This window comes from Lissotriton helveticus, chromosome 4_1 (assembly GCF_964261635.1).
Source record: "Lissotriton helveticus chromosome 4_1, aLisHel1.1, whole genome shotgun sequence".
NCBI lineage: Eukaryota > Metazoa > Chordata > Amphibia > Caudata > Salamandridae > Lissotriton > Lissotriton helveticus.
In genome coordinates, this window is record NC_136063.1 from 183,989,618 (window position 1) to 184,016,700 (window position 27,083).

Sequence of the window (27,083 nt, forward strand, 5' to 3'; positions counted from 1 at the left end):
GTGCGCGGGTGGGCGGAGCAGCTGGGAGGCGGGAGCGGGGAGGGTACAGAAAGAAAAGGGGCGGGGCTAGCGGTGGTGGCGGGAAGCGGGGAGCGGGGAGGGATGAGACGGGGCGTCAGAAGGAGGCAAACCAGGAAAGGCAAAGGGGGAGAAACAAAATGCGATTAAAACAGCAAACAGCAAACTATACCAAATATAAACGGACAAAAACAAAGACAAGTCAAAGACAGGGGCACAGGGCAGGAAGCGAGTGCAGACCACGCGTCCCGGAGGCAGGGGGCGTGGTCTCGCGGCAGAGACGGGCAGGCGAGGCACAGAGCCGGAAGGCACACGCAGCAGCTGGTGGCCGTGCGGCGCGGGGGTGTGCTAGTGCTAGGTCACACTCACCTGCGTCGCGCGGTCGCCATATATGGCCAAGTGCGCGGGTGGGCGGAGCAGCTGGGAGGCGGGAGCGGGGAGGGTACAGAAAGAAAAGGGGCGGGGCTAGCGGTGGTGGCGGGAAGCGGGGAGTGGGGAGGGATGAGACGGGGCGTCAGAAGGAGGCAAACCAGGAAAGGCAAAGGGGGAGAAACAAAATGCGATTAAAACAGCAAACAGCAAACTATACCAAATATAAACGGACAAAAACAAAGACAAGTCAAAGACAGGGGCACAGGGCAGGAAGCGAGTGCAGACCACGCGTCCCGGAGGCAGGGGGCGTGGTCTCGCGGCAGAGACGGGCAGGCGAGGCACAGAGCGGGAGGGCACACGCAGCAGCTGGTGGCCGTGCGGCGCGGGGGTGTCCTAGTGCTAGGTCACACTCACCTGCGTCGCACGGTCGCCATATATGGCCAAGTGCGCGGGTCGGCGGAGCAGCTGGGAGGCGGGAGCGGGGAGGGTACAGAAAGAAAAGGGGCGGGGATAGCGGTGGTGGCGGGAAGCGGGGAGCGGGGAGGGATGAGACGGGGCGTCAGAAGGAGGCAAACCAGGAAAGGCAAAGGGGGAGAAACAAAATGCGATTAAAACAGCAAACAGCAAACTATACCAAATATAAACGGACAAAAACAAAGACAAGTCAAAGACAGGGGCACGGGGCAGGAAGCGAGTGCAGACCACGCGTCCCGGAGGCAGGGGGCGTGGTCTCGCGGCAGAGACGGGCAGGCGAGGCACAGAGCGGGAGGGCACACGCAGCAGCTGGTGGCCGTGCGGCGCGGGGGTGTCCTAGTGCTAGGTGCACCATGGCGCAAGTGTGCCTGTGTTGGAGCTAGGCAGCCTCAAATGGACCAGTGCAGAGAGAGAGCTGGAAAGTGCCATAGGTTAGCACTTATGCAGCAATCTTGTTCTTTTCATTTGATGCAGTAAAGCAAGTTGTGTTGCTGCGTTGCGTTGTGCCACATGAGAAATCTGACCCTAAGATTTTGTTTTTCAATATGTTAGAGAACATTATATGCAGTGAATTACATTTTGTTAGTGTGTTACATTATAGTACGTTGTAATACTCCATCGTCTTATTTTACATGCAAGGGATGTATTTCACTGTATGATATGATACTGACTTGTGAATAAAAAGTCACATGCAGGCATTAATCCAGGGCTCTTACTGGTGTTCTAATTTTCAGTCGAGGGAGATTTCAGAAAGTAGTGCTAAGGGAGGGCAATTTAAGGTTGTCTAACGTGCTATGTGCAGTCAGATGGGTTTTGTTAAGCTGCTGAGGTACCTCTGTTTTAGAAGGTTCTGTGATTAACTTAAAAAAATAAAATAAGTGCAGGGAAATCTTTCTTAGGAGCCCGCCTCTGATGCTACAGAATGCCTGGCTTACTGAATACACAGGCTGCCTAGACTTCTCCCACCTCATGATTTATCCACCAACCTACACTTCCGGGACCAGATCACGAAATATTTTTCACTGGCTCTATTTAGGGTACTTTGTGGTGGGTTAGGCAGTCTTTAATGCAACACCTCTTATCACTGTATTATGAATGTGCATTTCTGGGGGTGGTAACTTGTGACAAGGATGTTTGTGTATATTTGTAGTATTTTTTTTTATGTATTGTGTTGTTTTGTGCTGTAATATTGTAATTTGCAATGTAATGCTGTTTTTGCAGCTTCTGTGTTGTGCCCTGTTTTTTAACCTAATGCCTCCATTTTACTGTCCCGGTGAAACTGTCGAGTAAGCAGATGATGATTTCCCTCTCGTAAAGATTGAAGCTCGAATTGTAGAGCCCGAAAATGGACCGAGCAACTTATTAGGTTCAGACTGATTGGATTGATTTGGGCATTGGTTTCCCCTCTTGATGGTATTTTTTAACTGACGGCAGGCAAGGCATCTTCGTATGATCAGTCCTTTCACAGTGACGCACAATTTTTTTGTGTAGGTATTCCGCCTTTCGTCTGTCCTGAAGAGGCCAAAATCGCCAGGCCGAAACGTGTCCATTTCTTTCTTGGAGAAGTCTCTACAAACGCAATAGTACCTGGTTAAGAACATTTGGTACACACACTTAAAAGAATAAAGAGGATAACGTGTTACCTCATGTGTGTATACTTTAAAGTCTTTCTCCAATCGGGCTGGTGCATAAAATGAACAGAACAGCCATAATTATTCAAATTAAAAGGAAGACTGAGAATAGAGAAATATCTTTAAAGTGGCCTGTTACAGGGCAGTGCTTTATGGTACATGTTGTTTGTACGAGTTAAATATTTATATCTACTGTTCCTTTTGTTGTATTTTCTGAACGTGGAATAATGTTGATTGTTATGCCCACATAGAATTTAGTCATTTGTTTATGTGAGTGAGGATGAATATAATTTTGATGAATGTATACAAAAAACATTTGCTAGACTTTTGTAGAAAAAGCCAGTGATTAATTAAGGTAATCATAGTGGCAACTGTTGTGTATATATTTATTCCGTATTAATCAAGGAGAGAGTGAGCAAGTTGTGGAGAACGTCCCTATCCCCAGTTCAAATACATGCAAAAACAATGTGGAAGAACCCACTGTGAATCAAACGTTGTCAGGACTCACTGTTAAGATGAACACTGCCAGGGAACCATTAGGTTTTGTTATAAGACCCCTCACACACCAACCTGGTTGGTGTCATGCTGTAGTGTAGGTCCTATATTCCCAATAGGCTCTGCGCACTGGAATAATATATCGTATAGATGTGAGGTAGGACTTAGGTCTCTATCGAATATACTAAACTTAATAGTGAGTGCCAGCCAGCTCAGAGGTCACTAGAAACTTTCTCTAATTCACAAGAAGGGATTAGTTTCTGACACCGCATAAACATGACAACTTTGTTTCCCTAGGACTGGAATAACTATCTTCAGAGTCATGGAAACAATAGATAAGTATTTAACTCAGTCAATCGTGCATGCTTAGTTTCTACAGAGTTGTAGAGAAATAGTGAGACGGGCGTTTTCAATAAAAGGTTTATTGAACAATCTTCTTTCTCATGCAAGAGAGGTGAACTGCTACAATCGTTAGACAGAATGCAAAGTATAATGCGTACAGCGAGAATAGTATTATGAAATAATACTGTAATAGCTTTGTATGGTTTCTATGCCATATAACAATTCATACATAAATAACATAGACTAAAATACTCAACTGGTGCTTCTAAAATACACCTACCCCAATGTACTTAGCCTAAGTCTAGGACGAGGAAATAAGTAAGTATGGTCTTTATCATAGGTTTAGTTTTTGCCAAGAATCTACCAAAAGTTTCTCTAGGTTCTAATCAGCTCCATACCTTAGAATGAAGGAGGTCTGGTGGCTCTGTTTCGGTACTCGATTTCCCAACACCCAGGAAGGGGAGTCAGAAACACTGGAGCTGGATTTCTTAGCAGAGCAGAGCAGCTTCCTGATCAGTGCATCAGATGCAGAGTCTGATTCCTTCGGCACTTGCTGTAGCGAGCTGCGTCGGGCAAGTAGGTCATCGAACTGCTCCAAACCACCGTGCTTTGCCATAGCAAGTGAAGGTATATTTATACCTTGAAGGTGTTTAGGAATGCCATGTTTGATGTAAAGTCGGGCATTTGAACGTCATGAATGAACCCCTGGGGAATAGTTGTTCATTGTAAAACTAACTGAGTTCTTGGAGAAATCAATATTTAAGCAAGGAGAAGTCCCTAACGGCTTAAGCTGGTTTTCCAAGAAAGCGTTGTGACGTTTGGTGAACAGATGGAAGTAGCCATGCCTGTATTTGGGTAGCATGGGCTATGCCTAAATAAGGGCTTGATTTCTATGCCTATAAAAGGGTAATGCGAATTGTACCTATATAAGGGCATAAATTGGGAAAATCCATTCGGAATCTAAAACAACATACAACACCCACTCCACTTTCTTGTGTACGACTTCTACTAAATACTAAGTTCTATACATGTGTAAACGAATAAAAACTATCTATACGTCAAGTGTTTAAAACCCACCCATGCTATTTCTACACTTGCTGCCCTTATGTCTCACGGCAGGTATACGGCTGTGACTATAACGCCGCATGCTGATAATCCTAAAAGGTGTGTCTATAACGCATTTACATGATAGACTGGCATGCGGCATGCTGATGAAGTGCTATTAAGCAAGGGCTTAGGATAACCCTATGAGTCCCCCTAGGTGCCTGGAATCATGAGGTACTAAAGTGCCAGGTGATCGGCAGGGTAGTGGCTGTCAGTGTTGGCGTATGGCTTGAGCATGTGTGGCCACTATGGGATGTAAATTAAAATAGATTGCGTACATCATAGTTTTATAAAAAGGAAAATATTTACACTAAATTAATGTGTGAGGCAGAAATTCAGGGTCGGGGAGGGGTTCCCTCTGTAGTCACACTCTAGGGGGAGGAAAGAGAATGAAAAAACGCCATTAGCAACTTGTAAAACACAGCAAATTGCTCTGTTAGAATGATAGAAAAAGGCCAAGAGGGGGAAGGGGAAACAGAAAAACCTTACTTCATCAAGACGGAAAACCCGCCCTAATGTGGTCTCCCGTGATCCTGGCTGCTGCTGCATCCCTGATTGCAGCAGGAATAAATGGTAACCGGCCATACACCCCATAGTCACTTTTATATCACTCGCGGGGTTTCTTTTTCCTCTTCACAATCTCCTTTTCTCACTGTTTTATTTTTTCTCTGTCTCTGGTTATCTCCCTTTAATGCATTTCTCTCTCTTGTAAAGTATGGTGATGTAAAACGAGTCCTGGTTCCGAAGAATGAGTACCAGTGGTCACCACCTGCAACTAACAGCACTAATTATGCATTGATAGGATGCGATGTTAGTTCTTAATTTGAGACTGTGGTTCCAGATGCTGGGCTTCAGCATTTAATTGTAAATCCTGGTGCTTGTGACAGTCTGCCACATGGTGGTTCTATCTGTCTAGTTTAAAAAGTTGTTTATTAATTCAATATAATTTGAAAATGACGATTACCTGCCACCCAAGCCATTCTTATAGCTTTGGGGGCCTAGAATAGTCTGAATTGTTACACTTGCAGGAGTGTGATGGTTAGTAGTTGTGTTGGTAATATTATTTACAGCGCTGGCAGAGGCAATGTGTGGTGCAAACTGCAGTGCTCTAACGAGGGCCCAGGCTCTAATTTTTTTTTACAAATTAAGCACTGGCTAACATCTTTTGCAGTTTATTTGTGGAGCTTTAGCGCATGACAATGTATTCCAATAGAGCTGTCCCACCAGTGAGTGATGGTGCATTTCTCCAGTTGTATTACATTTATTGCATTCACTGTAAACCATTACATGTGTTTCCTCAATACACACTGGTCTGTGGAAGGAGTTTGTTGTCTGGTTGTGAAGAACTGGCTTTCCAAATATCACCTTGTGTTGCTTAGTTGTAAGCATGGGCTGTGGAAAGGTCTGGCATGCTCTGTCGTCTCTGGGAATGCTGGCTGTCTGGGTGAAGTAGTTTGTTCTGTTGCTGTGCATTGATCACCTGGCTAATGATATGGCAATGGAAATGTGCATTCAAATGCCAGCAGCCGCCGCTAACTCCTACTCCACTAAGGTGCAGCAAAAGGAAGCAGCAAACTGGGATTTGTGCAAGTTGGGGACTTCTCAGTTGGTTAGGGCAATTCTGGGGTGGAGCCAAGACGCGTAACCTCTGCCTGAGACCCCGGGCCAGTCTGTTCATGCTCTTTGTGAATCCTAATGTTCTTCCTGTGTGTACAATGTTCTGTATCGAAGGCAGAGTTACAGGGTGATCCATTCACAATGAGTACTCAAAATCAATCAAGAAAACGTCTCCTAAAGAAGAGGCTTTGTGCAATCCCTTTTCTTTGGACCAGTACAGAAAGTCACAGTACCCTTGTATTCCCTGGGATGGCTGCAAGTCGGAGCAGCGGGGGCTGGCCTGTGATCACTCTAGCTGCGATGGCAGCTACAATGTCATGGACTGTGGTCTCCAGATGGTGGGCAAACCCATTTGAAGCGGATTGAAGCCCACTTTCAGTTGTATGTAGCTCTCATGCTCGGCTGATCAGGCTGGCAGACATCTTAGGTTGTATCTTCACTAGTTGCTTTTAGATCCTCCATAAGACAACCCATTATCTTTCATTTACAGTGCTTAGAAATGGCAAAGTATGGCAGGAAGCTCTATAAAAGTAGCAGTTAAGATTGAACACAAGTTAGTACATGCACGGTTTACCTACTACTGTATGTAAATCACACGTTCATGCGATGCCCGTTTTGACTGCATGTTTATGAATCCACGCGTTGACATGTAGGGGCTCTGGTTCAACGGCACCATACATGTATGTAAATTGGTGCTCACCATGGCGACACAGGTCCATCCTTAGCTGCTGCTCTCCCAAGTTTACTGGTCAAACAGCTCTTTTTGCCACCAAAAACGTTTCTAAATTCCACTGGCTGAAAATTAAAAATGTAGCATCCTGTTTTTTCCCAGTTTTTTCCCAGTGGACTCCATTTCCTACTTAAAAAATACACCAGCTTTATTCTAAACCATTCTCGGCCTAATTGCTGTGACATACATGGCATCCTTTAGAAGCATTGACAAAGCCAATAATTTGGTATTTTAATGGGAAATGTTTCGGTGGAATGAGTAAGCAAATGTGAGATCTGAGTGACCACTGACATTTGTTGATAGTTTCTACCTTGAGGGGACGAGTTAGAATACGCATGCAGTCCGAACTTCTTTTTGGTCTCTTGACAGCGCATCATTTGTGCCAGTAGGCGAAGGTGAGGGCCACCGGCACTCTTTTTGGGGACTGGGACTTATTTTTCACCATCAGACTGTGATCCAGAACCAGCGAAAGAAAGACAGAAAAGGGGGAAAGTGAGAGGAAGAAAAAGCTGGGAAAACAGTGACATAAAGGGAAAAGGCTAAGCTGAGACACGCAAGAGTAATGTAAAGGTGCAGGGAGTGTAGAGTGTATGGCGGTGAATGAAAGGCGTAAGGTTGAAGCAAGACCAGACCATCTCGGTATTCAGCAATCCTGACTTTCGGAAGCACCAGTGGACGGCTTCTATTAAAAACATAATGCCCTGGTACTTTTTCTATAGTGCACAGTGGAAGAAAGTGAGTGAAGATGTATAGTCTTCTCAGAATTGATGCTGTCCCTTTTGTTAGGAAACAACACCTCAGACACACCCACCCAGCCAGCCAATAGGAGGAGAAGCTGCTGTGAACTGCACCGCCCACCATCCAGCTTAACTCCTTGACTTTGATGGGGGTCTATCATAGACTGACTGCAGTGCACATGAGGAGCGTCTGATGTTACTCAGCTTTGAGGCTGTGCATATGGACTGCATCCCACTTCCTTAGCACCATTTAATTTTTTTTTTAAAGATAGTGATGTTTTTTTGAGCTTTGGAGGGGTGCATGTAGAAAGAGTAGCCCACTGCCAACCATAATTCCGTCTTCTACCTACCTGTGGCATTGTGTGCCTGCCAGGTGCGGCCGGCACAGGTAAAAGCTGGGGGTGGGGTAGGGGGAAGTCAACACACAACAACATAGCTAAATAAAAACAAAAAAACAAAAAAAAGAAAAAACCACTTTCCTTGCACTCCCCGCATTGCAGAGTCAGCAATTCAGCAATGTGGCGATTGCAACACAAGTGGTTTGATTTATTTTTTAATTTAATTTGACCTAGCCCGCCATGTGTCGACTTCCCTCCACCCCGTCCCGCATCCACCCCGCCCCACTGCCCCAGCGCTCACCTGTGCCGGCCACGTCTGGACCCTGCACCTTCTAATGAAGTAAGGAGGGGAAGCTGCACACAGTTTTTAGGAATCCATACTGGGATCCTATGCAATAAAAACATTTGGTGAACTTAGAAACAAGGCAGTGTCTGTTGGTGTAAAAGGGAGAGTATTTACTTCCAGTCTGAACGAGCAGCATTAGAAAACATTTTGATTATTTCTGTCGTGCTGCTAACTAATGTTGCAGAAGGATGGGATTTACACCACGTAGATCCCGGGTGCTAACTCAAGTACAAGCTGCACTGGAGCAGATGATCTTTAGTCCTGGGCTGAGGTTTAACGACAACATCTCAACAGTACATCAATGACATGATGCACATTAGGCCCCCCAAGGGTGACAAGAGAGCTATTTGCACACCATGATGGTCGTTTAGCAGATTAGCAAAGTAACAAACTCAAATCATTAAATGGTTTTCAAAAATAAATAATCATTACATAAATGTCTTTGTTATATAATTCAAAACTAGCAAATGTTATCAAAATGTTAAGCGTTGTCATCGAGTAAATCAAGCAAATTCAGTTTCCTGTGAAAGGAAAATTAATTTCCTCACATGCTAAGAAAATCTGGGAATTCATGAAAGAAGTCAATCACAAGGTGTCTTCAAAAGAAGCTTCTAAAACGGTGAATCAAATGAAGATTTAATAAGGTAAGTGTGAATATACTTGCTCAGTAGTGTAACTCTTTGAACTGAACCAAAGACACCTAGCGGCAGATTTACCAAGATGTCACTTTTGTGGCGCAGCCCCAATGCAAAGTAATTTTTGCTATCTACTAGGCCACGTAAAACCACTTTGGGTGGCTTTGCATGGGTTAGTAAATAGAAAGTAACTCAAGGCATCCCATACCACTGCATTGCTTTGGTTGCATTGGGAAAGTTTTCCATGAGTAAAGCATGGGCGTTCCAATGCTTCTACCCATTGATCTTGGTTCATTCCCAGATTTACAAAGTCTTGTAAGCCAGAGAATGTGTCAAAATGCTACGCCTTCACCAGCGAGGTGTAACAGGGAGAAATATCTTTATTTGTCCTCGTTATTTACTATTTCCACGGGTGCTGGATTTTGCAGAACACTTGGAGCGAGGAAAATTCTGCCAAGGAATATTTTTGTGCAGGTAAGTGTAAAAACAATCCTGCTTGTAACGTGGGCACCCTTTCACTATAGTAAAAATGTGCTTTTTTTGCACTTTCCCTTTCTTGCAATGCAGCGCAGCACAGCAACTGTGCTGCCCTGCATTGCTTGAAAGTTTAGTTAACGTGCCCCTCTCTTTCTAACATATCTGCCTTCAGTTCCCGTAAAATAGCTGTTGTGCAATCCTTTCAGAAAACGTGGGAGTAATTAATTCATACAAGTGGGTTTAACCCACTCAACATATTGGTGAAGGTAAATTCTTTCAAAGTTAATAAATCCGAACAGGGCTTGTAACTTCCTTAATGTATTTGGATGCTGTAAATTAGCACACTTCTTAAAGAAGCCAGGTGCCAATCCTTTACCCTTACTAGATAATTCATACCCAAAAAAGATCACATTAGGATAGACAATTTTAGATTTCTTAATATTGATTTTATACCCCTGTCGGCTAATGGTGTCACTAACCAAGAGTTCTGTCAAATGATTGTCTTTAACACAGATGACATCATTTAATGATAGGGCCTTCGGATCTTCTTGTAAAATCTCTATAATCCTCGCTGCAGAGTCTAGGGCCATTCTTATACCCCTGAGGCAATCTTTCATAATGCCACTACCCGGAAATCGAGACATCATTATCGCCCGCCAGACCAGGGAGCTAAGGTCTCCCCACCACTCGGACATACACGTCCGCCTTTTGTGTTTTCTGTTGACCTCGAAAACACCGGGGAAGGGTGACACTTCCTCTTCTCCTTCTGACGTTACAGTTGATGAACCCGTGTCAATACAGGGTTGGAATTATCACCGGTCCTGCGATTATCACACTACAGTTTGTTTTTTCCTACAGCCCTGAAGAGTCACAAGTTTACAACTTTGTGACGAAACACGTGTCGGCTGTTTTTTCTTTCTGTATTTGACCTAAGAAACTTGATATTAAAAAAATAAGAAAACATCTTTATAAAGATACTCCTGATGTCGACCTTCATGATTTCTGCACAGAAAGCACTTTGAATAGTGTTTTTTACACTATAACCAATACTCTAAACGTGTGCACAGGACTTGGTTCAATCTTTCATAAGCGTTTTGTTATGAAAACCACATAATGAAAAAGCTGTTAGATATTGGAATTCAGGCACTAGACTTTGACTAAAACCCATTAAATATATCTAACATTGTTTTATACGTTTTCCTGACTATATTTGTCATGAAACCAGTACTGAGGGTGCTTTGAAGGACTAGTGTTGGTGTCTGTGTGTATGTGCATGGATGTATGATGTTACAACGCATGCTTTTACCACGCATGCTGTTACAACGCGGTTTTTACATCGCATACCATTACAACGCATAGCGCTTTTGGGTGCTGGATAGTGAATAGTTTAATTTTCTATTCCAACTCCAGTCCCCGTGGACACTAGGGAAAGTTATTGGATAGTAAATTAACCTATTCCCTATCCTAGAGCGCCCCCCAGCGCAATGCGTTGTAATGGTTTGCGTTGTAATGACCGCGTTGTAATGGTAGTGCGTTGTAAAAGTTTCCCATGTGCATTCCAATTTCTATAAAATAAAACTATTCTGTATTAATTATCAGGTTTTAAAGCTGTAAAAGGAGAGGAGTTCATGGTAGAATGACAAAGTAGCTTTTTACCTTGATGTGGTAATTGATGTAAAACAGCTTTTACATTGCGCTTAGCTTCTGGCTTTAGGGGATATTGAGCCTGAACTTGCAGCTTACTCCTTAAGTAAATCACATGTGGAATGGATTCTTTGTCCCACCAGCGTGGCTCCTATGTAATGCAAGAGCCAACTTTAGGACAGGTTTTTGTGCATATTTCTCCATGATTACTTCAGATACTAAGGAGGAAAATGTCCGCATATTACCTCCTCCCCTCAAGGTGCATCCGTATAGGAATCGGATGCTAACCATTCTCTGCAAGGATGATATCATAAGCATCTGACAAAGGACAGCAAAATATAGTTTTGATTTTGCGCAATACATCACCCTCAATTTTCCTGTTCTGCAGAAGTATCCATAGATTTCATTGCATGCTTTCTCACTATACCAGCTACTTTTTTCCCTAAAGTGAGTCTTTGAGTATGAACCCTTCTCCTCTTTCTTTATGCTAACTTTAACTTCATGCATCAGTTCACTTTTTTTGTTTGCCATACTTGTCTTTTCTGCGATACTCAGTCCGTACTCTCCTTTTTGTCCTTTTACTGTCCCCAGAGTCCTGTAAAGCATAGGAGCAATGGCTATCAGAATGCAGAATGCTGATACCGATCTGGTGATCAGATTTTATCACGGTATCTGAAATTGTATCCATCCCTACTTGATTCCTATGTTCGAGAGTATCCAGGGGCATATTACCAAGGAATAGCGATATTTATCGCAAAATGCACTTAGCACATTTTTTTTATCGCTGCCTATTCACTGGATATGTTAGCGGAGAAAACATGCTATTAGCAACATTTTCTCCATTGCGCTAAAATATCCAGCAAGAGCGGCGAAATGCGTGAATATCGCTGAGAATACAGCGATATTCACGCATTAGCGACGAAATGCTCTTAGCCATGTTATCCACCTCCCGTCGGATAACATGGCAAGGAACTGGTCTGGGCAGGTATTTGGAGATATTCGCGCTTAGCACAAATATTTTCATTGCTACGCCTGCCTTGCTAATAAGCGATAGCGACGTTAGCGACTGCACTGGTTGGGTACGCCCACTTTGCATGTCATTAGCTAAAAAACATCGCTGTCATGCAAAGCGGACCCCAAACCGCTCGCTATCGCCTAAAAGTTGTCGCTAACATCAGTTAGCAACAGCTTGCCAATAGGGCGATAGAATTATCGCCGCTTAGCGGCCGTAAAGCGGCGATAATTGCCTATCGCCCTGCTTGATAATATGTCCCCCAGTTCTGGGTTTTTGCTTCACCTTTTACTTTTACTTATTCTCAGGTGCAACGTTTTCTCTACCAGAGACCTCATTCTAACTTTGTGCTTTGAGCTGTGGTTTTATGGCTCGAGAACCTGAAGTATGATGGCCCACGTAGGTGTGAATTTCTGAAATAATCTTAAATGTTTGTTCAGGATCTTGAACAGAAAGTGCTGCCAACCTCTGGTGTACTCCCAGTACTGTAGCTTTTCCTTGACTTACACAGACCTATGAAGGAATCTGTCTGAAAGAAAATTACAGATTAACTCAATTTCTAAATTAAGAGCAGTAGCAGCGTCATTTGTTTTAATACCTCTAGTAACACCACTACTGAGGGTCTGCCATGCGTAGTATAAATACTTATGAATGTTGTTCCCCGAGTAGTACACTCTTCTGTAGGTGGTACCATACCAAGTGGAACACACGTAGTTAAAATCCTGTGTCTACCCATGGGTATTGTGTGAAGATATACCGCTTCTAGCTGGTTAGTTTTGCGAGTGATCCAAATTGAAATGTTATCTTGCTTTGTGGGTGCTTTGTCTGTGAAGCACCACAGGGTATGTTTGTTGTGCAGGACTTTCAATAAATTCCTCTGTTGCACTCGACAGTAGAATGCACTGTCGAAGTTGCCTATATATTGCCACTATCTGGTCTAGTAAGTGTCTTACTTCTGCAATTGTTAGATGTGCTACGTCAGGATATGGTGTGTACCCAGCCAATATGGGCCAGGTGCAACTTATGAGCAAAATACTTTGAAAGGATTTGCCTCATGTACATTCACAATGTTACCCCACCCCCTGTTAAGGAACTCCTTAACAAGATATGCTGTATAGCTGGTGGCCTAAAATGTACCCCTATCAAAATAGGTAGTTGCTGAACCATTATAAAACAGATACAAGATAGGAGACTCAACACATGAAATAGAAAGGGGAATATACTTTTATGAGTCAAGCGCCTGACAAACGCACAGCAGAAGGGAAGGACAAGCACCTCTCTGAACTGAAGGAGGTAGCCAGTATTACAACATACATCCTTGCAAATAATATTAATTGGTATCTAGAGTGTGCCCTCCAAAATAACACAAAGATCTAGAAGATCGAACCTCCACTTTGGATGCCATTGATATATTTTCTGGATTTTCTCTCCAAAACACAGCCTGGTATTAAGCTTCCTAGACCCCCTGGCAGGAAAGACCTTGTCAATGTGCCAACGTGAGACAGAGAGCCAGTTAGATTGGCTACCACCCATGTTTTTTTATACAAAACCCTATCAACTAATGACAGTGGACAGGGCTTTAGTGCAAAAATATTGCCTCCTTGGGGCAGGCTTTAACAAGTAGAAACGTTTTTATTTCCCCAAATGATTTTCATATTGCATGCCTGTTACACTGTACAGGACACATACAATGTGTGATCATTTTAAAGTATGTCTAAGCATAGTATTTTGCATTTATTTGAAGGGTACCCATACACTATAGAACCTAGGCACACCGCTGCACCATGGGGCAAGGGTGTGCATATCACTAGGCCGCCTAAAAGACGGCTATGAAAGAGAAAAGCAAAGGTGTATCTTACCGGATATGGCATAGCCCTACTCTCTCCTAGCACAACTCAGTACAGCATGTATGTGTAAATGGTATTCCTAAGCATGAACCTAGCCAAAGAGCAGCAGAGCACGGTACATGATCAAAGCAAGGCATAAAGACGACTAGGACAAGTTCCAGCTGGGTCGAGGATGGTAATGCAATGTGATGTCTTGTTTTTGATGTGTTGTGTTCGGATGGTCCTGATCTTTACAGGGATGTTGTTCGAGATCCTGTGTGCATAGATGAAAAGGCCTGTTGTCTTGTACTTTCTATTTTACACTTCTTAGTCTGCATTCTGAAGGTGTTCTGGCTGCAGGTGAGCAGAGATTCACCCGAGATGATGAGCTTGTCTGTAAGGTTACTCGGGGTGCATGGGCCTGATAACTTAGTAAATTACTTTGGTTGCTGCATGGTGTTATAAATTAGAACATTTATCTCTTTGTCTTATGCTGAAGTTACAACATTTGACAGCCATAGATACAGTCTGTTAGGTGCAATACAAGCAAAGAGTTGGATCAACTTATCAACTGCTAAAATGCATCTCTAGACATCTTATTACTGGAGCATTCTGGATGTCACTGACAGCTCATTCGGCATCAAAGTAAAGCATCTTCAAAAAAGTGATTTTATATGCTGAGAACAGGGGTACAGTCTTTGCTGCTCAACTTATTGATGAAAAGGAGACAAAGAACAACAAAGATTTCACATTACCAATGGTTCTCTTTAACCTACAACACTGAGAATGAAGCCCGAGTCTGGCTCAGATGCAAAATAGGAGTATATGGATAGTATTTTAGTTCCATCCAAACATGCAAAGTATGCCCAAATTCCCCTGCCAACTTAAGATATCGGCCAATTATGTATAAGAGACAAGGAAAGTCGTTTATAACGCAGAAGTTGGCCCTACAGGTCAGCAGAAGTTATGGTCTCCACTCCTCTGGCAGAGTTCCAATTGCCATAGTGTGAAATCCCCAACTGCCTGGTGAGGTTTTCACTGCCTTTAGAGCAGTGCTTAATTTATCAAATAATAAGTGCCAGGGCCCTGCCCAGGAGGCCACTGCAGTTTGCACCACCCATCGCTGCCAAAACAACTACTAACCATCTCTCTCGCCTGCAAGTGCGACAGATCAGATTATTCCAGTCCCCAAGGCTAATAGAACGGCTAGTGAAACAGGTATTAGTAATTTTTTATGTAAATAAACAATGGTGGTTTTACTCATCTCTAAACCAGATGAGCAGAGTCACCAAGTGGCAGACTGTCTTAAGTGTTATGTTGGCAAGTAAGTGCCAGTGTCCAGCACCGGAAACCAATTTAGTGCCAATACTGAGCACCGGAAACCACTGGTTCAAATTCAGCACTGCTTTATAACAACTCCGAGTGCAGCAGTTACTCTGAAGGACGAGAACTGTGCAACGTGGACAACATGTTTGGGCCCTGCTAAATAAATGTTGTGTTGTTTTGCAGAAAAAAACCTGAAAGAGCTGTTTATTTTTGAAACTCGAAAATAATGCCCTTGAGTTTTCTCCCAGTAGATAGGGGAGATCTTCTTTTAGTATTACTTCCTGTTTAGAAAGGCAGGTTTTTCCTGGTGGTCCTGACCAGGAAAAATGTAGCTCAGTCAGTAAAGCCGGCCTTCCGACATGCATTGACTGACAGCCCTGAAGTGGGAGGACCAAGACCCAAAGGATTCCAACAGTGGAATCTACTGAGGGTTTGTTGGGTCTGGCAAGAACTGTGAAATGGAGAGTTAGATTGGAGTGAGGAGGACCTGTTGGGGCTGATATGAATTAAATCTGTCCCAGTGGCAGCTGCCCTCTGTCAAGATTCTGCCTCCCCTCTACTAGATGTCACTCAGTCAGTCAGTCAGTCAGTCAAAATTCTTTATTTCGATTAGTTAAAATCATAAAAGAACAATAAGAACACATGCATCCTAAAAACAGTTTAAAATATGTGAAATAATTAATATGCGTTTGAATGTTACAATTCATCAATACACTAGTTACAATACAAAAGTTCATCATATGCTGTGTCAAGTATAATTAATAAAAAACAATTTTCCACTGTGAATCCTACTAGGTGGTTACATACAAACTTTCTTCTTCTTATTAATCCGGGCGGCGGCCACCAGAAAACATGCAACGCTATAGATGACACGCATACTGCTAAGCATTTGCAAATAGAGCACGGCCGGCCTCACTTGTACGAAACCAACCTCACGTAATAAAGGGTATAAAAAAAATGTCCTTGGCTCTGAATAATACTCACAAAACATCACAAAATGTAGAGTATCTTGTGTAGAGAACATATCACAAGAACAGGGTGCTAAATTTTCCGGTTTTCCCCACCTTGGAAAAGTACCTAGCGTTAAATAAATTAGATTGAGCCGAAATCTAACCAACAGGAAGTGGTGGAAAGGCTTTTAAGTACGGTTCAATAGATGGGGAAGTGGCCAACAAATAGTTGTTTTTAACACCTGGTTTCCCAAGCTCCTGCTCTTCCCGTTCCAGCTGCTGCAAGTTCAAAAAGTTACATTTAATCCAACCTATATCCTCTTTTTTTAGGCCCTCAGGTGATGTGTATAACGCCGCTCTAACGTACCTCAGCCAGGGGATCCAATTTGCCTTGTCCAGGGCTACACAATCTTTTAAAATCAAATGGTATAATGTGATTTCCTCATTTAACCTCGTTTTCACCCAACATATCAGTGGGGCCATTTTTAGGTGGTCTGAAATATAACCCATAATTAATTCAGTATGTAGGGTATAGTTCGGAGTCGACTGGGGAAGTGACAGGAGTGATCTTAAGAACCTATTTTCTGCAATTTGGATTTTGTTCGGAGTAGTATACCCCCATAAGTCTGCCCCATACGAGGCAATCGCTAGACACTTGGATTTGTAAATCTTTAGCATTGCCTCCATTGGTCTTGCTCCCAACCTCTTCGAGAAGCCCAGGAGTGCTGCCGTAGATCTCGCAACAACATTACTCTTGAGCTTCTGTTGAAGGCCCCAATTACCCTTCTCATCAAAGAGGACCCCCAGATAAGTGAAAACCGGGACCTTCAGTAATTCTGCTCCATTGCACGTAAATGTTTTTGCCTTTATGTTCCTACTTACTGCTCTGGCCACCATTACATGAGATTTTTTGATGTTCACTCTTAGATCTAGTGACTCCATGAAACTACCGAAATGATCCAGCAGCCTCTGTAGGCCCAGCCCTGTACGTGCCAGTAACACTACGTCATCTGCGTACAGGAGAACCGGAATACCCACTCCCCTGCACGCGGAATATCAAAAGTAGCCAGTCCCAGGGATTCCTCTAGGGCGTTGATGTAAATTGTAAAAAGTAGAGGTGTCAGAATGCAACCTTGTCTGACACCCCTCTTTGAACTAAATTGTCCAGTGCATCACCCCTCCCTGGTGACCCTAACTGAAGCTGAAAGGTCCTGGTGCAGGTCACTTAAAATGTTTACCAAAGCGGGATCTATGCCTAGTTACCGGAGGATTCGCCATAGTTTTGAACAATTAACTAAGTCAAACGCAGATGCGAGATCCATGAAACCCATGTACAGTAGCCCATCCTTGGCCACGGTATACTTGCTTATAAGAAGATGTAAGTTTAAGCATTGGTCCATAGTGCTCCTGTGTTTTATAAAACCATACTGGAGGTTAGAGAGCACCCTCCTGTCCTTAAGCCAATCCCCCAGTTTCTGAAGTATCACTCTGCCCAAGATTTTTACTGCAGAATCTGACAGGGAAATTGGCCTATAACACGCGAGGTCCCCTCTATCTCCCTTTTTAAAAATTGGGACTATACAGCTGTGGCCCACGAAAGTGGGACGCCTATTAATGATGACGCATTAAAGACATTAGTCAACATTTTTGCCCAAAAATTTGGATATAGACTATATAATTCCGCAGGAACCCCGTCGGGGTCTGGGGCTTTATGTTTTGACATTTCTCTAATGGCCCTCTCCACTTCAGTCAAATCAAATTTAACGGGGTGTACCTGTCGAGCAGCCATAATATCCACTTCCGATAGCTCAAGGTGCCCCTCACCATAAATATTCTTAAAGTGTTGACGCCACCGTTCATCCGGAATTACACAACCCATCTCCAAATTTTCCTGCTCCGAGAAGAACGGGTGATTTATTGTTGCCCAGAACTTCCTACTGTCCCTAAGCACATCAATGGATTGAAGATCATCCCACGCCTCCTCTCTAATTTGTCTTTTACGTAGGGCGATGGCTGTTTTATAATTCTTGCGCAGGGATGCAACTAGAGCTCTATCTCTAGGCCTTTTTTTAAGTGCCGAGAGTAGGGCTCCATGAACCCCTGAGCAATTATTATCGAACCATTTTTGTGCTTTCCTAGGTTTAGCTCTGCTTTCTACCTATACATTTTTGGCAATCTGGTTACATATAGCCGCATAGGCACCTAGAATCTCAACGCATGAGGCCGCACCATTGAGGCAAATTGCAAAATTTGCCTCAGCCTTGATTGTGAGGTCTTCAAAGAAAGCGTCCGGGACCACCCTGTCCCATTTGATTCTTCTCCCTTGATCTTTTGTGGATAAACTCCTGTAATCCCCCCTCCTGTTTACCTTAGGGCCACTAAAGTTCCCTAAATCTACCTCCAGCAGGACAGGATTGTGGTCACTAAAGGTTGAAATCACCACTCTATAGGCTGTAGTCTTGGCAAAACTGCGGGGGATAAAAAGATATAATCGATGACTGAGATTGCTCCCCGCCCTATAAAAGTGAGTACCCGCTCCTCTCCTTTTTCAATGCTGGGTTCAAATAGGATCATGTTAGACAAAAGGTCCTCAAGAGCCTCTCCCTGCCTACTATGCTCAAAATGTGGAACCCCACCACTTAGAACCCCAAAAGGTTCACCAGACAAACAGTCCTATTTACATGGATGTATGTTGAAGTCGCCCAGAAGGATCACTTCCGGTACATAATTCTGTTTAAGTTTAAAATCTGACAAAAACTGGTCCAAAGCACATAAATGCTCATTGTGCTGTGAGCCATCATTAGAGTTATAAAAATTAATTATGAAATATTTCTGATGATTACTCATGATCGCCCTTTACGAACCTGCTTTATATCAGTACAGGTAAAAAACACATAAACACTTACCATACATAGTTTTGCTTCATCTTTTATTCCACATTTCTGTTCTACTTACCAAATGCATTATGGTATTTGTAGTTCTGTCTTCAGACCCTTCCTAGATCACGTCCTGGTTGTGATTTTCTGTTCACCAGATTTGATCCTAGATCCTACGGTTATACTGACCTCTTTATATTTACTTTCCGGGCCCTTCTCTATATTTGTTTCAATACATACCCTGTTTCAGTTTTTCCTATTCCCTGTCTTGTGCCTCCTGGTTTCCATGGTCTCTCCTTCTCCAGGTCCCAGCTCAGCCTTCCTTTCATTGGTGGTTCCCTGAATCCCTGCACCTTGCTAAGTTCCTGCACCTGGCTTTCTGCATGAGCCTCCAGCTATTTCAGCCTTCTGAGCGCTGAGTGCAGCAACTTCCAACTGACTACTGTTGAGTCTCTGCTGCTATTGCCGGCATGTTCTTTGATTCCATTTCCCTTATTCCCTATACCCATGTTCTTGTTTTTATCTAGTTTGTCTTATTTCCCTGCATCTCTGTTCCTGTGCTAGCCATTGATCATAGTCTCCGGTCTGCACTTTTCTTGATATGCTCTGTAATACGCAGACTCTTTGCCTTGGTTCTGTGATCCTGATGGCGTATTTCTGTCTTGTTCGAGTGTAGAGCTTCCCTAACCTTGTTTTCAGTATTTCAGCTCTGTGTATTCTCGTCCTGCTCTTAACCCTGATTCCAATCCTGCTTTTCCTTGAGGCAAGTTTCTGTTTTGGTGTTCCTTGTTCTGTTCCCTGTAGTTCTGTCTTCAGGTTATACTGTCAATCAATCAATCAATGCATTATTTTAGTGCTGCTTATCGCCCATGAGGGTGTCCAGGTGCTGGGGGTGCTGCCGTTCGGGGTTGTCGGTCGAATATCCAGGTTTTTAGGCCGTTTCTGACATTCTGCAGGGTGGTTGCCATCCAGAGGTGGAGAGGAAGGGAGTCATTTCTGCCAAATCTTTCAAGGGAGCCAGTTAATACTCTAAAGCTTGTTACTTTGGCACAGAGGATGACCCTGCACTCCTTCTCCATAGGAGCTTCTGGGTGTAGTTAATGAGATTAATTTGCTCCTTTACTTCTTGTAAGATCTTTTCTCCTCACAGACAGATAATTTCCAAGGAGCCATCTATATGGCAACATCTCCAAAAAGGTATAGGTGCAATAAATTACAAGGTAAGGTAGACACAACAATTGTTTACACTTTTTTTTATTAGAAATAAGACACATTCATTTGTGCTCTGAAAACTGTACAGAAAAGACGGACAAACACAGAAATAAGAAAAAAGGGATCTTCTGAATTAACCAAGGTAACCAAATTAAAAGGGTCAGTTTAAAACATTTGTGAAACAAACACTTATTCCAGGGGTTATACACTGTTAATGTTTTGTAACTTGACAGCAGAGGGGGTCAAATAAAAAAGGGTTAAAACAGTAGAAAGATATTTTGTATGCTAAAATTTCATTATATGTAATTTAATAATTACAATATTATACAACACGGCAGCGGAGGCCTTGTGCTTTCTCTTCATATAGAATCTAAAATCTGACAATTACATCACAGTTTTTAAGTATTCTCGCTTATTTACTATTTGGATTTAATTTTTTTTATATATTTTCTGTTTTCTTATATTATACAGCTAATGACAAGATAAATGTCATTTTTTTTAAACGTTGGCGCAAAATGCTTGCATATCAAGCAACCTCCATCAAGGTTAATGTGTCTGATTTATTTCTCCTATGGATGTATCTAACCCATGACTTTTTTTATTTACTTCAAGCTCTCAGATCTCAGTGCTGCTGCAACAAACTTGATGTTTCTCAGTGAGCTGCATATTCCCACCACTCTGTGGCTAGCCCACTGCATACGGCAACCTATGTGCTGGGCGCGGTCATAACAGAAGTGGCACGTGTGGGGGAGCAGGAGGGCCAGCTTCCACTCAGTCACATACCACACAGTGGGAGCAGCCTCACATCCCCTCCTCTCTCTTGTCCTGCACAAGTGTGATTTAAGTCCCTCTAGACACCTGTATCCAAACACAAAAGTGACAACCCTCCTACACTTGAGAACTGGGAAGTGAGAGTCCTTGAATTTACGAAAGTGCTTTTTGTTTGTTTGCATTGTATTAAGCAGCAAAGTTCTCTGGCAGACATGATTGATTTTGTAAGCTCCGAATGTTCCCGTATCCTTCTTGTCGCCGCCTTCGGAGAATATGCTCACATGTTCGAGAACGACACCCAAAGTATCAGCAAAATGGCGGCTGGATCCTTTGCCAAAGGTGTTCATGTCTTTAGAACAGTCAGATGTATAAGACCAACTTTGCTCCTCTCCTCCCCGCCGTGAGGGCCTTCAAGGCCCGACACACCTGAGACTCGCAGTAGACGTGCAGACCTGGTCCAGAACAACAGATTTCCTTTTTTTTTATAGTCTCAGGTATTGGACGTTAACTGCTTGCTCCTGCGAACATGTGCCAGCACTTTGTCCACAGTTGCTTCCATCCAATGGGAAAGTCGATCTTATCGCCCCGCCCCCTCCACAATCTTTATCTCTCTTGCTCTTCTATTGGATACCAGCAATAGAACAGCACGTGTTTCCCAAAGTAACTAGGGGCTCTACATGACACTAAACCCAAACACCAGGATCAGTACTCTCGGAGGTCACACTTGAAACTACAGCTCAACTTGAATGGCACAGGATTTAGGGCAAAAGCTTGTACGTACCTTCTTCTAATTGCGGCTTCAGCACATGCCTCTCCGTTTCATTACTCAGGGGCGGGAGATGCTACATGTATAGCGAGATCTGCACCTCATCCTGCACCTCCTGGCCTCGCGACTTGCCCCGTGGTCCCTCTTCTCTGTCCTACCTGGGAAAGATCATGTTGCTCTGCACCTACCTGGTCTAGCTCCTATAATGTAAGATCCCTTCTGAGAACAATACAAAAGTATTTAAGGTTTCAAAAGAAACCAAACGTTTTCCACCTGTTTTTCTTTAATGTAATCATTTTCCTTTGAAAAAAATAGTCTTTCTCTCCTTCAGACTTCCGTCTGAAGGTCTATAATGTCTTGTCCCACTAGAGGTATGGTGGCACCCGTCTTCTCCCACTCCACAGTCTTTAGTTCTAGAGGTGATGGTGAGACGGGCTCCATGTCCTTTTTAACCCACGAGGGTGGGGACTGGACCTTCCTGATCCCTTCCCAGGGTCTCTTGTTTGGTGTCTGCTGTTTTTCTTGCTGCAGGAGAAAAGAAAAAAGTTCCTGATTAGCAACGCACATCATGCTACAGGATATTACTGGGTATTTGGGACAAATTTTCCAAAAACATAAGAAAACTACACAGTATCACCTTTTTGTGTGAACAGTAACTAAAAACAGGAACCTTTAATTATGAAAATTGAAGGTTAGTTGATTGGTCCATTTTCACAATGCACTATTAATCCTAAGTGTTACGACTCATTCACTCTGCATACTACGAGCCCGATTCACAAAGGTAAAGTTAGACTTAAAGTCTTTAGACCTGACATCTAAGTTTACACCTAAAGTGTAAGGTTAAACCTGAAGTCTAAGTTTCGATCGAAAGTCTAATGGCCTCCTTTATGAGGAATTGGTGTAGGACAGCACCACAAGTCTTCTTGATGTGCTGCTTTTCGCCAGTGTGCAAGGGCAGGAATGCACTGTATCTAGGAAATATGGTGCATTCCTGTCCTTTCCCCCTGCGCTGGCGCACAATCTGCTGTCTGCCGCCAACATAGGCACCCTTGCACCTCAGTACAAGGATGCCTCCGTTACAGGGTTTATTGCTTTAGTGCAGGAAGAGGAACCTTCCTGCACAAAACAATCTACAGAATAGATTGTGTGAAGCAGAATGCAGCACACATGAAAAGAGGAAAAAACGAAGAGAAATTAAAATATTTTCCTCATTAGGCCTGGTCTAGGGAGGCGTAAGGTTTTGATGCTGCCCCAGGCTTACGTGATCATGTAAACGTGGGGCAGCATCAAAATCCATGGGCCTGCGTGGGAAAACCCACAGCAACGCCCATGGAACACCTCCTTGATGCAGACTAAGGCAAGGCAGTGACTTACGCTGCTTTGTTTTACTCCACATCTATGAGGCTATGCAAAGCCATGCAGAGTGGCTTTGCGTTGCCTCATAGGTAAAATTAAGAGGCTTACGCCACAGGCGCATCAAAAAATATGAAGCTCCGGCGGCCCAAGCCTCTCATTATTAAGCCCCTAAGTTTAGAGCTGAAGTCTAAGTTTAGAGCTAAAGTCCCAGACCCCACAAAGGAGTTATTTTAAGTCTGTCAGGCAGTGCTGAGGGAAATGGGCTGGGACCAACCACTTACAATAGAAACCCCTCAATGGGCAGGTCGATGGGTGGCACAGGTATGTGTAGTTGAGCTTATATAGGTGGCAGGGCTGGAGGGGATCAGAGGGTGGGACAAGCTGGGCATCACACGATTAGGGGATGTGTGGGACAAAGGTCGCATTCGCTCCTTGCAGGACTTACAGCCAGAATTCCCACTGCATGCCTCACAATTTTTCCGGGATCCCCAGCTCCAGCATGCTCTTACTGACTACCACAACAACTCTGGAGATGTCCCAGACCTTAATCTTCTGGAGGTGCAGGCAATAATAGGTCCCCTTTGAAAGGGGGAATATCATACATGTATTTAAAAGAACTGGTGGTACACTCCGCGGGTTCACTGGGATCTTTAGAAGCGTGAAAGGAGGAGGGGGTAAGGCCCCTGGAGGAGGCAGACTAGCCGGATGCCTGCATAGAACTCCAGATGTTGACAATTTCGGCAAGGCTCCGGCTAATCCAGTTTAAATACCTTCACCAGGCGCATCTTACACCGTATCGATTTTGGAGAGCTGGGGTGTATCCCTTTGCTGTGTGTTTGCTGTGTCAGGAGCCTAGAGGCGATTTGTTTCCATAGTGTGGAGCTGCCCCATCATACAGTGACGTTGGTTTAGAATATTTTCTATGGGTGGTGGGTTCTATGTGGTAGCTGGCCCCAGACTCGCTCTTTTGGGTATTCTGGAGGATATGGTGCACCTCAAGGGGACAGGTTAACACTGGACCTCTGCCAGTAACCCTGCTGTGGTGGAATAGTATGGACTGGTACGCAAAATTGGAAGAGACTATCTATATCACACGAGGGTGTCTCTGCAAATATGACATAGTTTGGCACAAGTGCTGGGCCTATTATTGTTTGGAGGGGACTGACATAACCATGTAGGGTTGTACTATTATATATCTGGTGCGGGTGCTGGCCAGAAAACGCTATGTAATGCTATGTAACACGATGTCTAAAAAGAATTTGCTTGGTGAGAGCTTGTTTAATGCTTTGAAAAACAATACAAATATTCTTATAAAAAGAAATTTCATTCAAGTTGTAATTGTAGACCTGGGGTATGTTTAAGTGTCTACTGAAGTGGGTGGCACAATGAGTACTGCAGGCCCACTGGTAGCATGTCATTTACAGGCCCTGGGTATATGGCATATCACTTTAATAGGGACTTATAAGTAGATTAAATAAGCCAATCAGTTGCAAGCCTATTTTACCATGTTATACTGACTGAGCACATGCACTTTAGTCAGCAATGGTAAAGTGTACCGAGTCCTAAAACCAAAAAGAACAAATTTAGCAAAATAGAAGGGTGAAGGCAAAAGGTTTGGGGTTGACCCTGCAGAGAGGGCCAAGTCCAACAGTCATAAAACATTTGCAATGTCTAGACTATTGTGAAACCTGTGGTGCTTAACACTTGTCCCTTCGGTTGCTAAATGGGGACCTGGAACAAGTGCGTTTCTCCTCAAATAGGTGTTTGTTTACACCAGACTCAACAGAATGTGCCAGAGGTCAACTCAATGGGATCCTCCAAGTGCAATAGTCAGATTCTTTGCTTCATGGAAGTGGAACTAGAATGCACCCGACATCCTACAAAAACATCTGTAATGGTTTAGCACATGTGGTTGATGCTAGCTTATATTACATCCAGAATGATCCATCTACCGACCTGGAACGCAGCCTCGGACACATCAACCTTGCTGACCGCTGATGGTGTGAAATACGAGCTTGTCCCAGACATTTTTGGTAACATGAGAACAGCACAATATCTTCTAACTGCTGCAGTCATACATTTATGACATGCTTATTGTTCTGTCCACCAGGAACATTGTGTCACTGACAGCACTGACTGATATAGTGACCAGTGACATTAGAACACATTATTTTTAGCCCTGCCAAATATTCAGAAACCAAGGAGGAATATGCGACTACTTCTGCTACATCTAATAGAACGCTTCTGAGGTAACCATACGAAGGCTCTACCCCAGCCAGACATCCTTCATATTTGATACAGACAAGTACTTGTTACAGTAGTAAGCTGAACATGTCCATCGCCCTCCCACAGTCACACTGGCCTTTTAAAGCGAAGATCGCCACTCAGTTTGGGGCCTTCTCGTTGTCCATCAACCTCCCCACAAGCCCAAATGTGCCATGCATAGTGTGGGCACACATCTGAAGGAGGGCTTGAATATTGTTCATGGAGGCTCAGAGACGCTGGCAACAATGACATCATTTTACGTTCCAGACTACTAAGGGGTATATTTACAAGGAAAGTGACAGAGCATGGCATTAGCCTTCTTAGCTTAACGCCGCATTCTGTCACTTTGGAAACGCAGGGCTGCACCGTGTTTACAACAATACGGTGCAGCCCTGCTAATCTCCATGCACTGGCGCTAATTACACCTGCCTAGTGCCAACACGGGCACCCTTGCACTATAGTGCAAGGGTGCCTGCGTTGTGGGAATGGTTGTTTATGTGCAGGAAGGTGTTCCTTCCTGCACATAAACAATCTTAAATGGTGATTTGTAACTTCTATGTGTGCTGCTTTGTGCAGCACACATAGAAGTTGCAACTCGTCATTTTTAAAATGATTGTTTATGTGCAGGAAGGGACACATTCCTGCACATAAACAATCATTAATGTTGTTTTGCTGTTTCTTTGTGTGCTGCACCATGCACATAGAAACAGCAAAAATGAGGAGAAATTTCTCCTCGTTTTGCCATGTTAAGACCAGGTTTTTTTTGTCCGAATTTTGGCGCTGGCCTATATTAACGCCATCCTTGTAAATATGGGGCAGCGCCAAAATCAATGGGTGTTGAAACAGAACGCCCACTTGCAACACCCACTGCCCACCCCATTCACGCTAAGTGCTGCGTGAACCACCTTGTAAATAAAGCAAAGCCCCTATCGCCACAGGATATTAAAAAAAGTGACGTGCCTGTAGCGATAGGGGCTTGTAAATATGCCCCAAAGAGTGGTCATTACCTTGCTTTGAAGTTTGTATATTGTCTCTTGGCTGGGAGAAAGTTTCGAACCACGGTGTAACATTAAGCCATAAACACATGGATACAAATACGAGATCAGTAGTCAACACATTTATTTTAATAGGGACAATCACACATGGGCAACTTTGTTAGTGTGTGTAATGCAAGCATAGGGGAAGGCTCCCCTTTTGGCTAAAGTCATCAATCTGAAGTGTGTTGGTAGTGGGTGGAACAAAAATTGTAATCTTTCAGACAAAAACACACACACCCAAATGAGTCAAGATTCATCATCCAGGGTTATAAGTTAAAGCTCTTAAACAACCAGCTTTCTCTCCAGTGCACAGATGGGATTCGTCCCAATTGGTTTGCCCTCATCACTGGGGCCTATGACCTGACTCCGCTTTAAATCTATTCATCGTGCAGCAGGCAGACCTAAAGGAAGACTTCAGTATCCCTGAAAGCTCAGATTCTATCAGCCCTCTCAGAGGCTTCGCTCGATTTTCATGCACCAAGAAAGTGGACCTTTGGCACTCTAGGCACGTGCGTGGAGCTCGCTTCCTCTGTTCCTGAGTAAAACCAAAGATGATCATCTGAACTTCAGAAATGCTTAAAGTCTAAACTATAAAAAAAAAATCTTAACAAAAATCTCAACACTTCCGAAATCTGTCCTCTTACATTTCCCCACAAAACAAGACTTTCCAGAGTTCTAAGGATGGCTTAACCCCTTCTATGCTGATGACGGCCCCCGTCCGTCATG

At 43.6% G+C, this 27,083-nt stretch overlaps 1 protein-coding gene across 1 annotated transcript in view; it reads right to left on the reverse strand.

Moving 5' to 3' along the window:
- Window positions 1-20,186: 20,186 nt before the first annotated feature.
- The window catches only part of ADGRB1 (adhesion G protein-coupled receptor B1), a 447,807-nt gene continuing 440,910 nt past the window's right edge, over window positions 20,187-27,083 (reverse strand). Inside the window, exon 33 of the mRNA XM_078686666.1 lies at window positions 20,187-22,224. Coding sequence (XP_078542792.1) covers window positions 22,027-22,224 — 198 coding nt within the window. The 3' untranslated portion in view covers window positions 20,187-22,026. The remainder of the gene's footprint in view (window positions 22,225-27,083) is intronic.